Source organism: Piliocolobus tephrosceles, chromosome 17, assembly GCF_002776525.5.
Source record: "Piliocolobus tephrosceles isolate RC106 chromosome 17, ASM277652v3, whole genome shotgun sequence".
Taxonomy (NCBI): Eukaryota; Metazoa; Chordata; class Mammalia; order Primates; family Cercopithecidae; genus Piliocolobus; species Piliocolobus tephrosceles.
Genome location: NC_045450.1, coordinates 70,588,510 through 70,606,963, shown reverse-complemented (window position 1 = coordinate 70,606,963; position 18,454 = coordinate 70,588,510). Strand labels below are relative to the sequence as shown.

Sequence of the window (18,454 nt, the reverse complement as noted above, 5' to 3'; positions counted from 1 at the left end):
CCCGCTGGCCTCCCTCCTCCTCACTCACCATCCTCCCCGCTGGCCTCGCTCCTCCTCACTCACCATCTTCCCCACTGGCCTAGCTCTTCCCTGCTCACCATCTTCCCCCCCACGCCAACTCTGCAACTTCTGCGCTGCCTGCTGACTCCACACACTCCCCTTCCTTCACCCTGAAGCAACTTTCGAACTTTGTTCCAAATGAATGAAACGCTTCAGGCAACTCCGTCACCCCTTTGGCCCTTTGCCCTGTCATTTCCGGGGCCTTATCTTGGTACCAGCACCTCTCAGTCATGTGAACTGGCAGCTTCACCCAGAACAGCTAAGTGCTTCAGAAACACCTATGCAGGAGTGTCTTGGTGACCACACGCCACAGAACGTCTTATGCTGAGAGAAGGTTCCAGCTCTCAGGCTTGCACCTGACAGGTGAGAAGCCACTCACCAAGGGCTGCCCAGGTGAGGCAGGTGAGCCTTCCGCAACACTAAGGGCCCCACTGCAACCCAGCCCTGCCCTTGCAACCCACAAGAACAGCCGTGCTGGGGAACGGCCTGACCACAGAGGCAGCAACAAAGATGCCCACAGCACAGACCCTGCAGCCCACCTGCCTGACGTGCGGTCCCAGCACAGCCGCTGCCCAGCTGGACGACCTCGGGCAAGCCGCTTCCCCACTCTGCCTCAGGTTTTCATCAGCAAAGTAGATAAAACAGCATCCACCTCACTGGTCTGCTGTGAGGATTATCGGAGCTTGTATTTGTGCTTGGCACAGGTAAGCACCAGATAGAGAAACTGGGTAACAGGACAAATGCTTATCTACGCAGACAAGACTCCTGAAGTTATAAATCATAGCCTACGGTCTACACAGCACACACCAGGTGCTGTGTCCAGGGCACGGGACCTACCAGCACACTTAACCCTGAAAAGTAGATTATTAATGATTATACCCATTTTCCAGGTGAGGAAACTGAGACATGGATTTACACAGAGGTGGGGGTGGGGCTGGACAGAGGTACAAAGCTCACAGCTTCTAGAAGGATGTTTAGGATGCTCTGTGCATGAGGCAGTGGCTGTGACTCGGCTGGACTAATTCAAGGACATGCTCTCCCCAAATTGTGTCTCTGCATCTTGCTGAGATGACTCAGTTCTGTGCCTGGCTACTCCACAGCCCCCGGAAAGCATCGGTCAGCAGACTCCCAGGTCACAGCCCGGTGGCTGGTGAGCCCAGAGTCAGCCCCATGACCCAGGCCTCCCAGAACTGAGCTCCTGTGAACATGGCAGCTGCCAGGCACAAGGAGGCCTCAAGAACAGGCTCCAGCCAGAGGCCTGCATGACCTGGATGAGACCCTGAACCTCCCAGTCTCAGTCTCCTCATCTGCGAAGCCGGAGTGAAAACAACCCCTCAGCTCAAAGGGCTGCCTGGAAATAGACAAGAACTTCATGGACGGGGCATTGTCATCTCAGTAGTTTTCCTGCCTGGGTGAGAACCAACCTCCACAACCCAAAAAACCGTCCCGTGCGGACCTCGGCCAGCATGCTCCCACCCCGGCCCCATTTCCTCCTCTGCCCATAGGCCCAGCCCTAACGTCTGCGGCCCATCTGATGAGACCAGCTGCTGGCCTCCCACAGAACCAGCCAATGCTGGAAGATGCCCCGGCTTCCTTGTTCAGAAGATGCTGTCACCATGCCTGAGTGTCAGTTCCAAGGGCAGTGGCAGAAGTGCAGCCAGGGTCCTTAGCCGCTGAGACTACACACAAAGGCCACCTCTGCCCACTGCAGGCGGGTGTGGGGACGGGACAGCTGTGGGGAGGCCCCCACTCTGTAGCACATAAGCTACGTGACCAGGGTTCCTGAGCCCGGGAAATAGGAACAGCACACCCACCTAGAGGTGGCAGGCACGGGAGCCTGAGATGAGGCTCTGAGAGGCTCCATCACTCCACCTGCAGCCCCCAAAGAGAGGCAGCACCGGGATGGATACTGGCCTGTCCCTCACTCTCTCTCCTGCACAGTTACAGCCTCAAAGAGCACTCTATTTGCTGGTTCAATTCAAGAAAAGGCTCAAAAGAGGCCACTCGCCTGCTCCTGACCAAATGGTGAGGAGGAGAGATCAGGGCCTCGACTTCCACACCAGGTCCTGCTCATCCACAGAACCCCGCAACCCTGCTTGGGTCATCTGGGCTTTGTCTTCAAACAGTGCCCATGCCCCGCTCAGCCTGGATCACCCCGTACCTGAATGGTGTGCGTCGTAGGCGGTGTACCCCGTCACCAGCGACACGCCTGCAGGAGAAACAGAGAAGCAAGCTCAGAGCCACGCAGGTGTGGTGCCCAGGGAGCTACCCTAATCGCTCCTTCTCCAAGTCCCTTAAAAGGCTACACATGGTGCACCAGAGGCCCCAGGGAGCACAGGCTTCCGCTGAATTCAGTGCTTTTCCCCACCAGAGCAGACAGCCATTGTTTCACAAATGCAGAAAACCAGAGTGGCAAGTCAGGGGGACTTCCTCTATGCTGTGGGATTTCTGACCATGTGTCAGTGTGACACTGCGGGGCCACATTTCCTTCCCACCTCAAGCACTTGCCCCCAGAATACCACTGGACTGCATACCCACCACCCAGGGGTTATCTCGCGGGGAGAGCCTGGGGGTGCAAGCTAGCTTTCTAGAAGGTGTTCCTGCAGCACAGGCAGAGGCACCTTTCCAGGGGCCTCTCAATTGACACCCACGGCCTGGCAACCTTCAAGGCCTCCAGGGCCAGCTGCCACCTCCCAGACTCCCACAAGGGATGTGGGGCTGTGGGGAAGACGCTGAGGGAGGAAGCAACCACATTCACGGGCTGCAGAAGCCTGGGCCTGGAGGGGGCGGGGGCATTTCAAGCAGCGGGGGGCTCGGAGTGGCTCATCAAAAGAGCATCAAAGGATGAAAGCCTCATTTAACCCTTGTGACCCCATGGCGCAAGTCCTGGTTTCTCCGTTTTATGGATGAATAAACTAAGGCTCAAGATCTGCAACTTCCCAGCATGGGATTCCAATCCAGGGCTCTGAGCAAACTTCCTACTCCTGGTCTGAGTTCTCCTCTCCTCCAAACGCCCTGGGCTATCTTTGGTTCTGAGGAGTCCTTAATGTCCTAACAGACTGGCCAACTAAGGGAGCGCTCAGGGAGGGGGTGCCAGTGTGGCCAAGAGCTGCATCTTTCCTCTAGCCTTACACAAGTTCACTAGACCCTCCCCCCCTAGACTTTCCCAGGAGCGTGGGGAGAGCTGGCATGGACATCACCTAAGGAACAAGCAGCTTGTGCCCTCCTGAGAAGCAGCGGAGAGCAGGGCCAAAGGCACAGCTGGGCTCTGCCCTCATGGTGGGAAACCAGGGCCATGGTTCGTCACCTCTCAGGGCTCAGCTACCTTCAGTGAGACATGGATCATGACAGCAACCACCACCCCAACTCCGTCCCTGGCTGGGGGAATGCCATAAACCCCTTCAGGCCATGCCTGGTGACAATTCTGGGCCGCCCGCCCTCACCTGTGCTGGGCTGCTGCGCCCACCAGTCTGGAAGGAGCTGACTCCGACAGGCCTCCGGCGGGGAAGGGCTCCTTTTGATCATCCCCATGTAATCGTCCACAGAAGGCTGCACAGTGAGGGGAGGGACAGGAGGGCAGCTCAGTCACTGATCTCCCACCTGGGGCTCCAGTGTTTGTAAAAATGAACAGTTCATGTGTAACTAAAACCGTATTGTCACCTTTATCTCAGGACACAAAAGTCAAGCTTCACTTTGCAACCTGAAAGGCCCTAGGCCTTAAATCTACCAGGCTTAGCATTCAAACCATGTGGCCAAATTACTAGGCTCTCTGGGGGCCACTAATAAGTTTCTTGGTCCTTTCCAGGACCTGCCTATTGCAGACCCAGCATTCCAGGTTATCCAACTGCCCCCAAAGCCCTGGACACACAGACAAGCTCTGAGACACCAATGAACGGTGATGCTGGCCAAAGGCTGCCATGCTTTCAAGAATCTCACTCACTGAGCCACACGCAGATGTTTAATCTCTGGCCCATTCTTTAAAGGAGGCTGATAAATCCAATTATGAAATGTTTTGAAATTGCTTTTCTTGTGACCCCGGTGTGGCAATCCAATTATCTCACTCTCTCAGCTGAGTCAGCAGAAAAGCCTTCTACAGAAAACAGGACATTGGTGGAGGGCCACGAAGCCAAGAATTCACTCAGTCGGCTGCCAAAGACCACCCAGACACTTGGCAGCTGCCTCTGCAGAAGAGCAAGGCCGTTCGGGTAGGTGACATTCTGTTATCTTCATTCTCTGACAGCCTAGCTACTCTTAAGGATTCCATTATTGCTATGTTATTAAGAAGAAGAATTTATACAGTAATCACACCACCTTTTGCAAAGGCTGCGTGAAGTTTAATTATGCAAATGTCCAGCTCGTAATACCCATAAAAAGCATAGTTAAGAGGCCAAAGACAGAAGAAAAGGGCATCCCAATAGCTGAAATGGGCACACAAAAGCCACGTGTTCTTGCCTAAGGAGGCCCCGATGACACTCTCCCTTGTAGCCTGTTAGGATTTTATGTGCAATTTGAACATGCCCGTTCATCCAGTTTTCTAATTCGTTAAGGAATTAAACCTGCACATTAAAAAGGAAGCAATCAAATAGGCGTGAGAGCTGGCACAACAAACCACGCCACCATGACAAGCACAGGCAGCAAGGAAAGTTTACATTTTGTTCTCTGCAGCCTGCTAGGAAGGCAAGGGAATTCACGATGCCATTTAAAAGACTGCTGTCCAAAATGTTCAAAATGTTCGAACAGTTTGGAGCTGGAAAGAACTTCACTAACACATAACAGGCCGCTCAGGCCCAGTCCTAGGGATGAAGGAGGGATTGACCTGTCGGCAGAAGCCAGCCTGGGGAGGCGGCACCAAGCCAGCCCCGTTCCAGCTCTGCACAGGTGGAGATGCCACTTCCTAAGACAGCCCGAGGCTCTGGCTGCCTTCATACAGCAAGAACGGTGCCCGTCCCTGACAGATGACATGAGACTCCCCCGGCAGGGCCAGACCCCTGAAACGCTGCCTCTGCTTACCTCCTTGATCAGCTCGTCGATTTCAGAGCGACCGCACTCCATCTCTGTGACTTCATTCACGCAGCCGGCAGTTGCTACGCCTAGTTTGCCTACGGAAAACCAGACAAACACCATGACACGTGGCACGGAGGCATCACAGCCTTCGCCGAAGCCATGATCCACTCTGAAAATGCTGAGTTTAAGGAAACGTTCAGTTAGTGAGTGTCTTCATTGGTTTGGGAAAGGCGCAGAATTTTTTTCCCATGCTTCAGTCATCTGATCAGCAAAGTCAAAAGAGAGAAGTTGGTGGCAGTGGTGGTGGTTGTTTCTGCTAACACTTTTAAAGGATAAAGACAGCATTTTGGTCTCTTTCTTCTATTTTCTGAAATCCAAAATGAATCTGTATCAGATATACTTTACAGCAAGCATTCGCTAACCTAAGAAGGTTACATTTATAAGCCAGGGCATTTGAAAACACTCAAAGATTTCCTGGCAAAATGTGTTGGCAGGTTGGGGTCTTTTTTGTATTGCCAGTTGGCAGGAAATCTCTTTATGGCCTTTCCAAATATAAACATGTGCATCAGTGCACACAGCCATGCCCACACACGCACCGCAGCACCCTCACTGATGCCCAGTGGGCACCAGCCGTAATCACAAACCACCTAAAGGTGCACAGCGTCCACAGGAGCACGCTGGGCCAGCCTCTCCTCTTTCCCTTCTCATGCCACTTCCTCAGTCGACAACTTACCTTACGAAGTTTATCAGTGTGAGACATATCACAACCAACAAACACGAAAATTCATTATTCCCAGTGACCTACAGAATTTACCCACTGTTTCCTCCTGGCTGAATTTTGATTCCATTTCGATAGATTGAAGAATTCACTGAGAAGCTACTGATGGGGAAGTAGGGAGCAGGTGGGGCGCCCACCATGGAGCCTGCAAACCACTGAAGTTCATAGGAGAGTGGGCCCCTGTAGGCAATTATGCAAATGTTACGTTGCTTCACCCCTGAGAACCTCCTGCTGCTTCTTTAACATCACTGGCAGGTGATGCTGGCCACACCCCATGCGATAAACAAGTCAGGGTCGCCTACCGGTTCAAGCCTGACTCATCTTGGGGGTGGGAGTGGGGGCCAAAAGAAACTTCTCCATTCCTTCAAATCACAATTTACTCTTTGGTGACAAAAAAAAATTGCCCAAAACTGGGAAATGAGGCAAAAAGATGACTGCTTAGCCTTTCAGGGCCACCCCGGACTATGATGTAGAGATTTCCTCCTGGAGGCACCTGATTCTCCAAGGGAAGGTCAGTTTGTTGGCCTTACTATTTAGTATTGATCAGAGTTAGGTGTTAACTATGGATGATTAGGCTACAAACGCCCCAAACCACAGTTTTACTGTCCGGGTCGGGCATCAGGTTTGGCTCAGCTTTCTCGTTCATGGGCCACATTCACTGATGCCTCAGGTTCTCTGTCTACCGTCTTCACCACCATGCTGCCTCCCTCACAACGATTAAACAACTCTCTGACACAGATTTGCTATGTATTTGTTTGAGTCACAATTTTAACTTTTAAAAAAATTCTAAGTCAACACCCGCACAGTGGGAAGAGTCAAAACTTCAAACTTCTGCATAGCCTCAAGAAGTTTTGGGGGTTTCTATTTCTTACAGGCATTCATGGACGACTCAGAAGCTTAAAAGGAGAAAGTCAGAGTGGGTTATTCTAAAAGCCCCATTAAGTGGCTCAGAAAATCAATGTGTTAAAAGCATGTTGTAAACCAGTGCTGGTAATTAGGTTTTATCTCGTAAATCAGCTACAATTCATAGCAGCGGCACAGCACAGGGCTTTGAGAAGGATTCTGAGGCCAGATCCCAGCTCAGTACTTTGGGACTGATTTTAGTGATGTAGGACCAGGGTGCGGCATGTTTTTGCTGTTCTGCTTTAATCTGTCACAAATGTTTTCTTGGTATTTGAGAGCTAGAAGAAACCTCAGGAATGATCACATCCCAGAGTTCCCAAATAATGATCAGGATCTAATAACACATCGAGGCACATCCTATCTCCAACAATGAAGCCCATGGCGCCATCTTTGACGACTTCATCTGAGAGCTTTACTCCCAACCCTCATGATCCAGTCCTTCTGTGGCCACCATATTTTCCCCCAGCCTCCTCTGCCAGCTGCTGGAAAATGAAAGGATTCCTCATCAGAAACTGCTGGAGGATGCTTATTCCTGTCCAGGGAGGCCCTACACATGTCTGTGGTCTGGCAGCAAGTGGGGCACAGGCTGGGCTGCACCCAGTCTCCTCCGCCCTTCCCTCCAAGGTCACTGGAAAGAGATCTCAATCTCTGCTTATGCAAAGGAGAGAACTACTTTGTTTAACTGAAACCATGTGCCCCAGACCCTGTGTCTACCCCAGACCCAAGTTCTGTGGTGAAGGCTGCGGGCCAGGGCAGCTTCCGGAAGGTTTCATACCCATAAAGGATAGTTACATTTTTGCTCTTCCTCAGGAACAATTCGGTAAACTTTGTATGGCTCGGAAATGTCCAGCTGGGACCGGTCCGTCACTTCCTCAAAATCTGGGCTCTTATTCAAAGCACAGCGTAACCTCGTCTTCCAAGTGGCTGGTTCAGCTTTGTCCCCTTCTTTAAACTTCCCTTTAAAAACTGCCCAGGCCTGAAGAAAGAAACAGAAGCACATTAAATTCATGGCCGACTGCAATCACAAATATCTGTCACCATGACCAGAACCCCACATATCCTTCCCTTCCCATGAGTCTTTGTTGGCCATCAACTCTCATTCAATTTCAGGACCCAAGGCGACTCCAATCAGATGTCTTGGGTCTTTTCACATCTGGTCTCCGGATGTGAAAAGACCCAAGCCAGGGAGGGGGTCCTCCAGGTTCACACAGCTGAGTCAGAAGTCAAACCCAGGCCGAAGGCTGCTCCAACCCTCCTCCAACCCTGGAGTGCGCCTTTTAGCCAAGCCCTTCCCTGGCTGAAGAGCTGGAGACACCTGAGGTTTACACAGCACAAAGAGGAAGTTGCATATGGTTTCACCAGAGCATTCAAAACAAAGAACAACTTGTTGCTTTTTCGGATCAACCCCTAAAATTTAGCATGAAAAGAGAACATTTGCAAAAAGTCAAAATGGTCATCTATCGCCCTGTTACTTTTAATAGAAATTCTGTTTTGCATTTTTGCATTTATTCTAGACTTTTCCCCCCAGGTGCTGTTTAAAATGTAATGAAATATTTTCCCTTCATTGTGTGTGTTTTTTTAACAGATCTGTTTTCTGACTTCTCCAAGCCTTAGGATCTGAACTAGGACCAGAAATTCAAAGCGGATATCTTAAAGTCATCATGTAGAATGGGGCAGTACAGATTAAAAAAAAAAAAAACGAGACAGGTGAATGGACAGATTTTAAGATTGCAAAACGGGAATACAGACACACCAACTAGGAGGAAACCACAGTCAGATGAGAATTATCTTCGGTTCCAGGAAAAATCAGACAGTGTCCTCCAGCCTAACATGATAGGACATCTGTAGGGAATTCCCAATCCCATTCAGGAAAATGCAATTCCAAGAGGTAAGTAACTTTCGCATGGTCACCCAGTCTGGGATTAAATGCCAGCTGTACCCACTTCCAACCCAACAGTTTCTCCGCCACAGCAAGTGTTCTCAGGCTTAATGCATATACCAACCCCCTGCTCCTGGGAAGCTTGTGAAAAATGCAGATGCCTGGGCCTTGCCCCTCAAGATTCTCACTGGGGAAGTGGGGTTGGGTCTAGATGGCTGTCTTTTTTAATTAATTAATTTATTTATTTATTTATTGAGACGGAGTCTCACTCTGTCACCAGTCTGGAATGCAGTGGCGCAATCTCAGCTCACTGCAACCTCTACCTCCCAGGTTCAAGTGAATTCTCCTGCCTCAGCCTCCCAAGTAGCTGGGACTACAGGTGCGCACCACCATGCCCAGCTAATTTTTGTAATTTTAGTAGAGACGAGGTTTCACCATGTTGGCCAGGATGGTCTTGATCTCTTGACCTCCCAGAGTGCTGGGATTACAGGCGTGAGCCACTGCACCCAGCCCAGGTAGCTGTCTTTAGCCAGTATCCCAGGGATTCGGATTTAGCTACCCAAGAGACCACACTTCCAGAAACTCCATCATGCCCCCATGAGTCACAGCTCCTTTAAAATAGCCCAGACTGTTTTTCCTCTCAAAAAAGACAAGAATGCTTACTGCTCAAGGCCAATGCTGTCTACTCTGTTGATGCAAAATGTCGCACCTCTACCTGGGGTAAAGAAACTGGAAGAACATTCCTGTTAGTGAGCATAAGTGGTAGTTTCCTTATGTGACATTGATGTAAAACTCCCCGCTAAAAATACTTCTTAAAGCACACAGTCTTTAATGCTCTCCTTCATTAACTGCTTCACTGACCAGGCATTACTTTGGGTTTTGTTGCTGTTGTTTATTTTTAAAGAAATAAAAGGGCAAACCATGTACTAAATGAACTGTAGTTTCCAATTTTTATTACTTTAAATCAGGGTTTCCCCACCGTGGCAAGCCTGACATGTCAGCTGGGACCCTTCTTTGTGGTGGAGTAGTCCTGTGGATTATTGTACAATAATAATCCCTATTATTCAGTGGCATCCCTAGCCTTGACCCACCAGATGCCAATAGCACCCCTCCCCTAGCTGTGACAACCAAAAATGTCTCCAAACATGGCCAAGTGTTCCCTGGAGGGTAAACCATGATACCTCTCCCGTCTAAGAACCACTGAGTTAACCCACATCCCAAACGGGCCTTGAAATGCACAGATTTCATGGCAACATTGTGATCAGCTGGTACACATACACAACTGCGGTGCCTGTAAGGCACTGCCATATTCACTCGTTCATGCCAAGCTCACACTCACCCCAAGAGCAAGGCCAGGCCACATCATCCATCGCAGCAGGGCCCATGGCCAGGAAGCATCCGGGACCACCATCGGGTATGTGGCTTGCAGCCTGCCCTGAACTCTGTGACACAGCAGGCACCTGGCCCTCTCCCAGCCTCTCTAGCCAACATTAAAAGGTCAACTTAGCTTGATGATCTCTCAAGATCCTTCTTGAGCTAGAGCAAACACTAGACATGAGAGTGATTTCAAGGCTCCCCCCAGCCAGCAACAGTCACTATGGCTCATTCAGCCTCCACCATAACTTCTTCCTCCTGTTGACGCACAACTCAGGCTGACAGCATTGGACTCAGACCAGGTCTTCCTAATCGTATGAAGATTGTTTCATGTTGTATTTTTTTAATTAAATGCTATTTTTCCCTTCAAGGCCTGCTGAATTAGAAATAACTGTGCTACTAAGTGAGTTTTAACTCATTCAGGTCTGTTACGATGCCTGATATGACCATGAATCATAACCTTCACTTAACTAGATTTTCCCTGCTCTCGTCATGTCAAGGAGGTGAAGTACTTTTTAAAAACTAAATGAGCTGATATCAGGGCCTCATCAGTGTACTCAGGGCTGGTACAAAATGAGCTCAATGTTTTTTCAATTTCTGTTCTGTGATCTATACCATGAGGGCGGCCTCAGGACGACGCCTGCAGACAATGAGGGATTTTCTGGTATAAGTGGCCTCTTTTACCACTCACTTATTATGGAAGAAACCAAACTCATAAATTTCTTTCTTAACTCCTAAATTGTTGAAAGGTTTTCTTTGAACAGTTGAAAGAAACAAGAGTCTACATAACCGAAAAATCCCTAAGATGGCTCTATCTGACCGAGGTTGACTTCATCCAACAGCCAAAGATCTATCCAGACAACGTCACAGAGACAGGCCTCTCAGAGGACGGATGGGAACAAGCGTAGCTCAGGGAAGCACCTGATGGGCTCTTGCTGGTGCCATGTCTCCACTGGCACTGGTGGCCCTCCCGACGGCCTCCCTGCTCCAGTGGGCGCCCACGTCTCCCTCCTGGCCCCATTCCCGCTGAGATTGTAGACTCATTTCAGATTGCCACATCAGGCGACTGCGTAACCAACGGAAACATTGGGAATCTTGCACATTTTTCTCAACACTGTTGAAACGGCCATGAAGAACATTGCATAAGATGTATAAATCTGGGGCTTTATTTCATTACCCCCCGAGCACAAGTTGAAGCAGGGAATGGGGTGAAGGGAGAAGCTTAGTCTCTGTCAGCAAGCCACATGTCAGGGCTACACAGCCTAGTCCAGCACCCTGTGCCATGTCTTAAAGATGTTTTACTGATGCCCAACCTGCAACTGTGCCCTCAACACCCAACACCTCTGGTTAAGTCTGTTGATCCTGGCAGTGGCCAGCTCTTTTCAGGGTTCTCAATGGGGAGGGGAAGACTCTGCCCCTCAGGAGACATTTGGCAATGTACAAGACATTTTTTATTGGGACAGTAGGGGAGGGGATGCTACTGGCATCTGGTGGGTAGAGGCCAGGGATGCCACTAAACATCCCACAAGGCCTAGGGAACCCTTACAACAAAGAATTGCCCAGACCCAGGCATCAACAGTGGCGAGGCAGAGATAACCCCGGCTTTTGGGGTTATCTATAATGCAGAGTTCCCAATCGACTGGATGAGACTCTGATACTGTTTAAATCCGCAGTCCTTCCCAAGAGAAGGTCACCATGATGCCAAAGGCAAAAAAAAAAAAAAAAAAAAAAAAAATCTGCAATCAAACAAGAGAGAAATCCGCAACAGCACTAAGGGTGAGGAAGCAGGCAGTGGTATCACAAAACTCATTGGTGCTGAGGCTCCCTGACCTGGGGTCCTTGATCAGAAAGAATCTGGAGATGTGGGGGCACCAAGGGATCCCCTCGAAGGTGAGTGCAAAGCGTTCCCTTGTCCCCATATTCCTTGGAGTGGTCAGTAATGGGCATCAGATTCTCAAGAAGACCAGCAACCTCAAATTGCAGATTTAACAGAATTACTGAAATGCACAGCCCCGCTGCAAACATCGGTCAGGCAAAGATGTGCAGGACCAAAATGCATCTTAAGCCACCTTTGACCTATTTATGGTCCACTCTGGGGTTAAGGTGTGATCGTTTGTCATTTTTGTTCTCTGGTGTCAGGGGACAGTCATCTGTGGCTAGGAGTCCAGCACTGTCATGGGGTCCTACAGCCTTGACTCCCTCCACACCTTGTTTGTGGCCTCAGGTCTGATTCTGGCCCCCAACAACTCAGCCCCCTTCGCTCCTCTCCCCATCCCTGGCCCCTAAATGCAAGAGAATAAGCACACATGGCAATGGCTTATAACCTGGGCTATGACTCAGTCTACGTGTAGTGTCCACATTTGCAAACGTGGAAGTCCAGGCTGACCTTGACCTGGGGCTCCGAATCTCCCAGAGGTGAAACCTGGACATCTGAAGCCTTAGGGATGCCCACACAGGACTCTGATGACCCACAAGGAACTCAATAGCCCAGCTGGTCTGCAGAGCTGGGTTGCCCCAATTCCTGGTTCCTCTGTCTGAATCTAGGTGTAATGGCAAGAAATCTCTGTTGATCAGCTATTCTGGAGTTAGGACCAAGGGTTCACAGTTGGGCCATCTTGCATTTGAATGCTGGCTCCATCATACAAGAGCTGTGAGACCTCAACAAGTCACTTCTCCTCTCAGTGCCTCTATAGAATGAGGGTGGGAACAGCATCTCCCACACAGGATCGTGTGAGCAGAAAACAAGCCATGGGCCAGGCCTGGCACAGAACAAACCCTCCATCACATCTCTCCACACATGGGGAACTCATTACTCTCAAGGTAGGTGAGACCATTTTTAGACATCTGCTGCAGGTTCACAACCCCCCACACGACCCAGCCCCCAAAGGAATGATAGATGGCATCTCACCCTCCTGAGCTGGCCCTACAATGCCAGGCTTTGAAAGAACAAGGACTGAAACCTTCCTGGTATATGCATCGCCTCTAACAGAAGCCTGTGGGGAAAGGTCTTAGCGTGAGGGTCTCCAAGAAGTCTTTTCTCCCACTTGGCTCATCAGGAAAAGGAAGCGGCAGAAAAGGGAAGAAAAGAGGCTTCGATCCCCTCATCAGAATACAAGTGACCACAAAAGTGACTCTGTAACTCAAGAGATGTGAAATCAGTTCATGTACATTTTTGAGACACATTCTGCACTCCTGAACCAATGTTTGCTTTTTAAAAAACAGGATTACGTTTTAAGTAAATGAGAAAGACGTCACTCAACACCTCCAGCAGTCTAGGAGGGAAAGGAGACACTGTGCTCACAGACAGGAAGGGAACTGGGGTCTTTACCTTGAAAATGGAGGCGTCCACTTCCTGATTATAATCTTGCTTGCCAGCGTGTTTCCAAGGGATCCGGAACATGCTCTTCTCGTCATTCTCCCAAATCAGTCCTGGATACATGCTACTGTCAATCTGCTCGATCAGCCACTGTCGAAGCCGCCGACCACCATTTCGGTCACACATCCTTGGAAAGACAGAAACACATGCTGCGATATTACGGATATTGTCTCATTCATCACAGCAACCCAAAAACTGCTAACAGGAAACTCAGAGGTTTGCAGCAAAGGTGCTGGCTTGGGGGAAACCCACAGATTCAGGGACTCCGGGACACCTGCCATGAGAAGGCAATGTTGGCCTCCATGACCTCATAGCCCTGAATGCAAACTGAAAGCTCTGTGGGAAACCTGCAGCCACCTGAAGCCACCAGCAGCCCCCTGCGGGCCCCTCCCACTGTGCTGGCTGTGCTCCTTCCAGCTTTCACTGGCCCCTTCCTTTCAGGCAGATATAGCCACAGTGAACAGCTCCAGTTTTAGCACAAGACTGGAAGGGGAGGGGAAATCACTTTTACAGCACCGGGTTCCTTCACTGAGCAGCCCATTAGCCTAAGAACCGACTGGGTTACCAGATGCCCAGCTGGCCCCATAATCCCCAATAGAACAGCGTCTGTGCCATCTGAGAAAGACGAGGCCCTCAGGCTAGCCCATCTAAACAGCTGTTCCTTCACAGTGATAAGAGCAGGAGTTTAAGAATGAGACAGAATCGCAATCTCATCCAAGTCCTGCCACCACTCAGCTGGGAGACCCTGGATCAGCATTTAATCTCAGGGCATCAACTACCCAGTCCCAGATGAAACTCGGGAAAAACTACCAGTACTGGGTGTAGAGAGAATTCAGATGGTGCACAGAAAGCAACTGAGACAGGGCCTGGCCCTTACACGCCAGATGTCATTACTATTATCCAAACTTCCTGGGCAACTCCTATGACCAACTGAAAGACAGAGACAAGCATGAGGGAATAAACGGCAGCTACAGAACAGGGCAAAGTTCACTGGGCTCCTCTTCCAAAAGATGTCCCACTCTAGGGACCTAACCATCCCCGGGCACCCAAAGACATCCTTTGGAAGAACACTCTTACCCAAGTAGACAGCTTCCCCAACAGCACAGAGAAAGAGAGAGAGAACTAGCATGACCTATCGACTTAGAGCCAACATTTCCAAGAACAGTGCTGGAAATCCCCGAGACAGCTGGATAGACGCCCACCCAAAAAAAATATATATATAGCATTTTTATTCTTCTGATTAAAATGTGACCTCTTCAGGAAAACGAGTTTGAAACAATCAGCAGTAATAAGACATAACGTCCCAAAATATGGTAGAGCCATGCTGCTCCAGAAAGCAAAATATCAATCAGAACCTTCACAAGAAGTACACATTCTGGAAACTCCAGCCACCCTGCAGGTGGCCATGAGATGGGAAACAGGGCCAGGTCCCAGGGAGGAGGAGGTGGGATTTCTTAAATTCTCCATCCAACAACCTCAGTTGGGCATTTATTGATTTAAAAGGGTGTGAATTCAATTTTTTTTTCTTTAGAGACAGGGTCTTGCTCTGTCACCCAGGCAGGAGTGCAGTGGTGCTATCATAGCTTGTGGCAGCCTGGAACTCCTGGGCTTATGCAATTCTCCTGCTTCAGCCTCTTGAATAGCTGGAACTACAGACATGTGCCACCACACCCAGATATATATTTTAGAAACAGGGTCTCGCTATGTTGCCCAGGCCGGTCTTGAACTCTTGGTCTCAAGTGATCCTCCCACCTCAGCCTCCCAAAGTGCTGCAATTACAGGTATGAGCCACTGCGCCCACACAAATGAGACCTTGGTTTGAAAACTCAGAACTCTGGCAAAGACTTTTCTCTAACCAGGCCTTGTGATGTCACTTAAGCCTCTCCCTGAGGCTTCTTCACCTGTAAGTTGAGAGGCTCTATCTCAAGAGACCCAGAATTCTAAAGCAGGCCACCGTGTTTATCATAAAGAAGGGACAGACTTAGGAGAGGGTAGCTGAGAAGAGAACTGGAACACCATGACCAAAGACCGCACCCCCCTCGAAAGTTAGCAGCTCTTTCCCGGGGCAAGGTAGAAAAATTTCTCCTAGACTGAGGAATGAGCTGCATAGAGGTGGCCAGAATACAACAGAGGGGTTGGCATTTGAGAATTTCAACTAAATGAGACAGTTCCCCTGATTTTCTTGCTACAAGTTTCTTAAACTAGAATCCACAGTCCCTGAGCCTCCTGCAACCAAAAGCAAAATTTTGTTAGTACAGGCATTTTTCTAGAAAGAGGGTCAACACTTTGTCATCAGGATTCCTAATGGATTCATAACATCTAAACTGTTGGGGACAACTGTCTCGGTGATTTACAGGAAAAAGAAATTAAAAGGAAAAAGAGAAGAGTGAGTCATAGCATCTGAAAGCTGGAAAATACTATAGAAATCATCTAATCCAGCCCCCTCTTTACTTAACAGAGGAAAAACTGAGGCCCAGAGAGGAACGGCAAATACCAAGGCAATCAGCAGACTGTGTTGGAACCCATGCCGGTGCCCCAACCCCAGCAGCAGCTTATTTCGCACATAGTGCAGAGAAGAGCCACGGTTACATTACAAGATCTCTGGTGCAGCCCCGTCTGAGTGTCCTTCCTGGTCTCCTCCAAGATTCTAAGTAACATCAAAAGCCTGAGATTCTATTACAATTATGATCCATAATGATTTATTAAACATTAACAAATTAATTCCACCAAATGCCCAGCCAGGAAAAATTAATAAGCCTAGTCACATGTTTATAACTTCCTCTTCTTGATTTTGAGGTAATCTATTGGCCAAGCCCTATCTGCAGCCCTATAAATGTACCCAGCAGTCAGGCTTTCCAGGCAAGATGTGATAAGAGGCTGCCCTGGGCCCACCTAATCCAAATTACAGGACACACCTGAGCGGGCAGCAGCAGAATCCACCCTCTCCCCTTCCTCGGAGGGCCCCAGGGCACTCGCTGTGACCTGGCATACCCTCATCACTAGACCAGAAAGCACCAAAGCCATTTCTCTCTCTGGCACCAACCTTCCTTAAGTGACTGAATCACTCCCAAATCTTTTCATAGAGGAAGCTGCCATAACCCAAAAGGACAAGCTTAGAACTGTCATTTTAACTACTAGCTCTTACCTTTGGTTTAAAAAAGAAAGTGGGGGGCCATTGGTTGGGGAGACTTCTTAAAATTCTGGAAAATTCAGTCTCTAGTTTCCATTCATAAAGCCTTTCACAGCTCTGGGTAAGTAACACATCTCACCTTAGGAAAGTCTGTCCTATGTATTAAGACTCATCTCACAAACAATGTTCTTTAAATAAATTTTTTCAAACAATGTTTTTGTGAGCTGTGGCCCGTATACAGACTCTCTTGCCAAGGACGACTGGGCTGTGATGGAAGCAAAGGACCTCAAGCCAGACTCAGAAATCTTAATTGACTGTCATTAAACAGAATTTTAGAACCAGTCTGTTCCCACCTTCACAAACTAACCCTCCATAACGACTGGTTATTGGGCAGTTCCAGAATTCTGACCTTTCAAGCATTATTCCACGTGGTAGAATTTCACTGGAATGATAGAGCGCGTTTCAAGATACGGGGTTGCTATTGCCCTTCATATGAGCTCTCCTAACGTTTCCATGTAAACCAGATTTAAAGAAAAAGGATATTTTTAAAAAGGCAACTATCTACCAATCTTTGGAAACAGGCAAACAATAATCAACGACTTGGGCATTCAGATTGGACTTAGGTGGCTGGAAAATAAGCAAAAAGCAGAGACGGACACGGGCGGCCATCGAGCAGCGCCCGGGGAAATTACGGTAGGTAGTTCCACGCCCCGCCTGGCGTCGGGGAGCCCGCGGGCCACGGGCCACGGGGACCCCCGAGACACGGGCGCCCTGCCCGCCCAGTGTGCCTACCTGCCGCCGCCCTGCCGCCGTCTCGCCGCCCGCGTTCCCACGCTTGCTGCCGCGTTCCAGGCGATGCGCCAGCGGGCGCGCGACTTTAAAAAGGGCAGTAGGCGGACCCGGTGCGCAGAGCGACGGCCACACCGACCAATGGCGTCATCTCGGCTCGAGCGGCCCGCCTTCTTTGAAGCCCTTTCCGAGAAATCACTTTCCTCCCCCGGCGGCCGCTGCAGTGGGTCCGGGCCTCTTCTGGAGCCGCTGGCAGAGCCGCGCTCCTCACACCTGGGGTCCGGGGGCGGCGCTGCAGGGGGGCTTTCCCAGGAATTCGGGAGGCCCCGCGAAGCGATCTGGAGGCGTCCCCTGCCTCCCAGGCCGGCTCCGGCGGACAGCGAGCGAGCCCCTAGCAACGAGCCGCGGTGCAGACCGTGTGCCTGCGGCCCATTAATCAGAATCCAGAACCAGAACCTAGCTGCCCCGCCAGTCTCCACCTCCACGAGCGCTGGATGTTGGGCAGTGACTCCCGCCACGCGTTATTCCACGGGGACGAGGACGCGAAGGCCGTTTACAGACCGTCCCGGGTCGGCGGTGGCCTGCGCTGCCCAGGAGGGGCAGGTGAACCCCAGCTCCAAATGAGGCCACTGCCCGCTGAGACCGTGATTGAAACAGGAGCATCCAACGTGCTCGCCACTAGAGGGTTCCCCCTGGGGAAATTTTCATCATAAATCCTTTTCTCCAGAAAGCGTCGGCGTTCAGAAGAGGTCCCCTGTGGGACCAGCCGCTCCTGGGTGTGCACTGACATTTATTGTAACAATGAAGTGGAGGAGAAGGGGAACAACACTGGAAAAAGAAAGAAATCCCTGGAAACGGAAAAAGAAGTGTTTCCGTGTTCCGTCCTGGGGAAGCCCTGCAATGGGGGGAAAATGAGGGTCGCCATTGGCTTTTATTGCCCCGTGGAGAATCACACATCGGGGCTGTTTTTGCATTGAGCTTTTCAAGGACCTGTGAAAATGTCTGAGACTGAAACTTTTATTGGCTGCACAATACAAAAAGTACACTGCAAATCTGGAATTAATCAATGTTTAAATGACGGTCCCCAAAACATGTTAACTTCATAATTGTAATGTATTGATGGATAAATATTTCATTATATTTTGAAACTGTAAGTTAGAT

The 18,454-nt window shown here is 49.9% G+C and overlaps 1 protein-coding gene across 2 annotated transcripts in view; it reads right to left on the bottom strand.

Annotated features, from left to right (window-relative positions):
- IRF8 (interferon regulatory factor 8) overlaps window positions 1-17,669 on the bottom strand; it is a 23,570-nt gene extending 5,901 nt beyond the window's left edge. Inside the window, exons 1-6 of one of the 2 annotated variants that reach the window (XM_023228950.3) lie at window positions 17,297-17,669; window positions 13,327-13,501; window positions 7,538-7,721; window positions 5,071-5,159; window positions 3,504-3,609; window positions 2,222-2,269 (exon numbers count right to left, since the gene is read on the bottom strand). In XM_023228950.3, coding sequence (XP_023084718.1) covers window positions 2,222-2,269; window positions 3,504-3,609; window positions 5,071-5,159; window positions 7,538-7,721; window positions 13,327-13,500 — 601 coding nt within the window. In that variant the 5' untranslated portion in view covers window position 13,501; window positions 17,297-17,669. Of the gene's footprint in view, window positions 1-2,221; window positions 2,270-3,503; window positions 3,610-5,070; window positions 5,160-5,797; window positions 7,512-7,537; window positions 7,722-13,326; window positions 13,502-17,296 lie in introns of those variants that run through there. The other variant, XM_026447734.1, reaches the window with a different exon arrangement.
- Between the last annotated feature and the right edge of the window lie 785 nt (window positions 17,670-18,454).